This window comes from Lampris incognitus, chromosome 13 (genome assembly GCF_029633865.1).
Source record: "Lampris incognitus isolate fLamInc1 chromosome 13, fLamInc1.hap2, whole genome shotgun sequence".
Taxonomy (NCBI): Eukaryota; Metazoa; Chordata; class Actinopteri; order Lampriformes; family Lampridae; genus Lampris; species Lampris incognitus.
The window spans coordinates 46466463-46471728 of NC_079223.1; the positions used below are offsets into that span (position 1 = coordinate 46466463).

The 5266-nt window shown below is 54.5% G+C and overlaps 1 protein-coding gene across 1 annotated transcript in view; it reads left to right on the plus strand.

The window, feature by feature from the left end:
• Positions 1–2662, plus strand: part of trim8a (tripartite motif containing 8a) — a 23915-nt gene extending 21253 nt beyond the window's left edge. The window contains exons 5-7 of the mRNA XM_056291264.1: positions 201–232; positions 327–442; positions 983–2662. Of these exons, the coding sequence (XP_056147239.1) occupies positions 201–232; positions 327–442; positions 983–1641 (807 nt within the window). The 3' untranslated portion in view covers positions 1642–2662. The remainder of the gene's footprint in view (positions 1–200; positions 233–326; positions 443–982) is intronic.
• The last annotated feature ends 2604 nt before the right edge of the window (positions 2663–5266 follow it).

Consider the following 5266-nt stretch of genomic DNA (forward strand, 5'->3'; position numbering starts at 1 on the left):
GTATGGGAGGAGACATGTGGTAGTCTGCAGCACCTCCCCGGATCGGCAGAGGGGGCGGAGCAGCCACCGGGACGGCTCGGAAGAGTGGGGTAATTGGCCGGGTACAACTGGGGAGAAAAGGGGGGAAATTAAAAAAAAAGTGAGATTAAATGAGTGGAAGACCTGAAGAGCTCAGTCTGTGATCCGGTTTTCTTTTTCAGAACACGAAGCCTTACCAGCTGCTGGTGGACAGGTAAGGCTTCTTCATGATGACCCCACATGTCCATACAGCACTGATCCACCTCCCAACAAGACCTTAGTGTGTGTGTGTGTGCGTCTTTTGCCAGGTCAAAGTGGTTCCTTGGCAGTGTGCTCCCCGACCACAAAGTGGGCCAACTCAACTCCCACCTCCTCCTGTCGGAGCTCACCAAGAGAGAACAGAACCTGCGCAAAGTTCTTGAAGGTGGGTGATGAGAGAGGGCCGGTGAGAAGGGCGGCGTACACGAAGCCTTCAGAACCATGTGGTCTCGCACACTCTCAATGGCCCGTAGCATCATTGGCCACAAAGCGGTCGTTTGGACACTCCGGATGAGTATTTTGGAGATCCGCCGGTGCGGATCCGTAGTGATAATGGTGCAGAAGGCCCCTATTTTGGTCATACGTGATCAAATCTGAAGAGGCGACGGATTAGACCGAGGACAAAAGCGACATCGAGGCAGAAGCGAAGCCAAAAGACGTTATTTTCACAGAAATCATTTCCGTAAAAATTCAATTCACGCCGTGTTCGAGCTTCTGCGGCTGTATTTCAGCGGTCCTGTGGTCCAATCTGACGCCTCGGGGGAATAAACTCCCGAGGGTTACCTTTCTGGGGAGACCGTGATTACATGCAAATATATCCAAAAGCGTTCACAGCCGTTTTAATTCGATTGTCGTATTTGGCGGGGAAGCCGAGGCACGCCGTGTGTTTATTAACCTTTGACCCCTTTTTCTTTACCGCTCTCAGAACCGCTCAGCGGCTCGTCCATTCTTCAGACCGTCCCGTGTCAGAACGGCGGCGTTGGCTCCGCTGTGGTGGCGGTCGCAAGACCCGAGAAAAGAAGACACGCCGCCGTTTTCCCGGACGGCAACCCAGGCACCTCCGCCTCCCAGGATCCTCCGCTGATGGCCTCTGGTAGCAAGCGGCCTTTCCTCGGCGACCACAGCCATCGCACCTCCTCCTTGTATCCCTCGGAGGGCCTCTCCCAGACTCCTCACTCGGGCCCCGGTCCCAGCCGGATGCTGGACGGCCCGGCCCAGCGTATGATGGGTCTGGGGTCAGGCTCCGGCCACAACTCAGGGACTATGTTTCCGCCCTCGCATTACGCGGGCGGAGGCCCCTCGCAGCAGGCCATGCTCCCTCAGTACGGCGGGAGGAAAATCCTCATGTGCTCCCTGGACAACTGCTGCTGCTCCCGGGTCCCGGCAGGCAGCCGGCCCTCGTACCCGGCGTCGGACTCCTTCCCGTGGCTGGGTTCTCAGGAGTACCCCTCCCACCCGCCGCTGTCCGCCGGCCAGCAGGGTCTGTCCATGCGGGACTGGATGGACACGTCACAAACGCCCCGGCACCCGGACTTTTACGGCCTGTACGGACAGTCCCCGGCCAAGCATTACGTCACCAGTTAACTCGGGGGGGGCAAGCCACAGCGGACGCTCCCCTCGCCGTTTAGCTCCCGTCCTTCGGGTTCTGGGTTCCTTTTCCCTTTTTGGTTTGTTGTCTTTTCCAAGTTTGTGTTTCCTATTTCTGCAATCCCCTCCCTCCCTCTTCCCGCCGCCGTTCACGTTCCGGCTGCCCACAGAGGGAACGTTATTTTAACGGTCTCTTCCCGCTATTTTTAGGAAAACACCCTATTTACCGCGGTTACACCCGTCATCGCCGTGTTAGGACAATAAGGACAGGGCGCCGTGTGGTTCATCCATGTATAAAATGCTGTTATTATTGTTCTGCCGGGTGGCCCGGCGCTCCGCTGGTGGTCTGGTGGGAACCGGGCTCCGCTAGTTAAATAACTTGAGGGGATCCGAGCCGCGGACCTTCCCCGGCGTCTGTTAGCAGAGGTTAAACAACCATCCCTGCCGCAGTAACGACGAGTTTATATGCAAAAAAAAAAAATAATTGTTTTAAAAGTACTTGCCGTTTCCTGTCCCGTTTTGATTGGACGGGAGGCGTAATCATCAACACGCAGTCTTAAATCCATCCACGCGGGTGCGGCGAGACATCGTCCTCCGTCCAAGAGCCTGGACCTGGACTCCAGAGACGTCAGTGCCTCCAAGACTGTCGACTTGCTCTTATCGTGCTTCTCGGAAGTTCCTAACTCGGGATTTCCTGTTTTGTGGCTGAAAGCGTGCAGGAAACCTCCACATGCACTTCAGAAGTCCACGTGGCTTCGAAAGACACTGGACTACCAACGCCTGTCAGGTTTTAGAACGGCTCTTTTTTTTTTACACAACACTACGAGTAGACCAAAACCGCTGTACATACTCAATAAAACCAGTGTATCGTATGGTATTGCGTTGTGTCTCCTTGTCTGCGAGGAGCCTGGTGGGGGTTTTATCCCACGTCCCGGCGCCTATTTCAAACCACATGACGTGTTGTTTTGAACCCTCTTGCCTACGTTTGGATATCCTTTTACACAAGGAGGGAGGGGGGGGGGTGTTATTTTAATCCGTGGAAGGTGAAGTGGTTTTGTAGTTTGGACTCGGCAGGACCGTGTCGCATCTGAAATGTTTAAGCTCCTCCACCCAAAAAAAGCAACAAAAAAAAAAAACCCCACCTTATTGCCCTGTGACTGACCCAGGGTCTATTCCTAGACTCCCGCTGCGTGACTCCCAAACGGAGAGGGAAGGCTCAGGGCGCCGGAGGAGGAGAACTTCGCTTTCCAGGGGAACTGAGGAGGAGGATGGAGCGCTTCGTGGCAGGCCCGCAATTTGACCAATTTAGGGGCCGCTCCCTCCTCCGTCAGCGTCCTGCTCTCTGGCCTCCGTCCCTGCCTCGTCCCTCTTTTTGTGTCGTTACCGGAGTGAGTCTGCAAGTTAGGTCACCGAACGGGAATTACTGATGAGGAGCAGCGCCTCCCTCCCTCTCTTCCTCCCTCTCCAGGGGCATCATTTCTGGAGTCTCGGCGCAGAGGAGGAGGAGGAGGAGGAGGGGTACGATGGCAGATGATATAAGCGTAGAGTTTTAATGAAGGCCGGGGCGGTGTAGTCATCCACTTATCTGTCACTCATCCGCCTTTCATCCTCCCCCCGCCCCCTCTGTTCCCGAGCGAGACAGAGAGATGGAGGCAGGGAAGGAGCTGGAGGCAGGGAGTGGAGCTGAGGAAAGAGGGGTAAATGGTACTAAAAGGGGGGGGGGATGGGGGGTGGGGCGCGCGCGTGGCTGGGAAGATGGCAGGTGAAACGCATCACTTATTTATTGGCTGTAAGATGTTCCGCCCTGCCCCCCCCCACACCTTTTTGATGTTCGCCCTCCTCCGCTGTCCAGTTTATCTTGCTCCTTCCTCCCTCTTGAGTTGATTCACATTAAGACAAAGTGGATGGGGGAGATTTGTGATCTGGCTCCGACGACCGTGGTACCATTAGCGCCGCATGTTTAAGGAGGGGGAGGAGGAGCTCGGGGTTGGTTACAGTGTGAGGAGGAGTGTAGCATCACTCTGACATTTATTGTGTGTCTGCGCGCGCGCGCACGCGCGCTATTAATAAAACATTATTCTGAAAGGGCGTAGTTTAATCAATCTATACAAACATGCTCATCCGCACATTTACGCATTCACATCAATTTAAGCAAATGAGAAGGCGAGCGTTCTGGGGTTTAGAGGAACCTTCTGGTTCCCCAGCTCTTTCGGCAACGCACCCGCTTCTACATCCCGACAGGGTGGACGCGCCCTCAGTCCCCCACACCTTGAAAACCGCAACAGTCTATTTATAGACGCATTAACGGCATCAAATGTAATCGTGCACAAATAATCCGAACACCATCCATCCATCCATTATCCGAACCGCTTATCCTGCTCTCAGGGTCACGAGGATGCTGGAGCCTCTCCCAGCAGTCATTAGGCGGCAGGCGGGGAGACACCCTGGACAGGCCATTACACAGGGGGGGCCCCCTTCCCCACTCCACCCCACCCCACCCCACCCCACCACACACATTCATTCCTAGGAACAATTTATAGTACGGCCGATCCACCTGACCTACATGTCTTTGGACTGTGGGAGGAAACCGCAGCACCCGGAGGAAACCCACGCAGACACGAGGAGAGCATGCAAACTCCACACAGAGGACGACCCGGGACGACCCCCAAGGTTGGACTACCCCGGGAATCGAACCCAGGACCTTCTTGCTGTGAGGCGACCGCGCTAACCACCGTGCCACCGCGCCGAACACACGCAACAAAATACTCAAGAGATCGCAACAATGCGCGCTCACGTTCGAATGAACCTGAAACTGCGCCAAAAGTTACGCGCGATCCGTCACTTTCACAGAGCAGAGAGGATGGATGGATGGATGCATGGATGGATGCATGGAGGCAGCACGCACAGGCTCAGAGGCAGACAAGGCCCTGTCATTGCGCGATCCGTTGCGGAAACCCGATTTGTTCGACGCATGCGCGAGAACGCGTCTACTTCCTGTCACCGCTATCGTTTTGCAACGTTGTTGAAAAGCATCGTCTCCTTGAAATACTTCCGCCTGACAACAACAAAAATGTGTGTCTACAGTTCCGCGGTATACTGCCGACAGGAAGTAGACGCATTTTCGCGCATGCGTTGAACAAATTGGGTTTCCGTAATGCGTCGGGGAATGACAGGCCCCCTCGGGAGGGAAGATGGGGGAAAACGCTGCCCTATTTTCAGCCGCAATAAAGAAAAATCGCATCGTTTGAATTACAACGTAAACACATGACACGGCGGTTACAGAAATTAGAACACCGGCAGCTTGATAAAGTTACACACGAGCCACCACGTCAGGAACTAAGGGGATGACACGTGCGTAGGCACTGAACCACGTTGTTATAGTACGCCATGACGTTTACCCTCTCGAGCGCCCTCTAGAGGCAGCTCAAGCGCCCAAAGGGGTGCGCGCAAAATGTACATCATATTTAAGATGCAAGGATATGAATCAACCTCATGACTCATTAGACAATCTAGAAGCCTGTAAGTGTAAATGTCAATACTGGAATTGTTATGTATCGGCCATCTAGGTTTGTCCCTTCTGAGATACCGTCACGCTTGCCTTGTGTACCTTGTGTGTTATGGT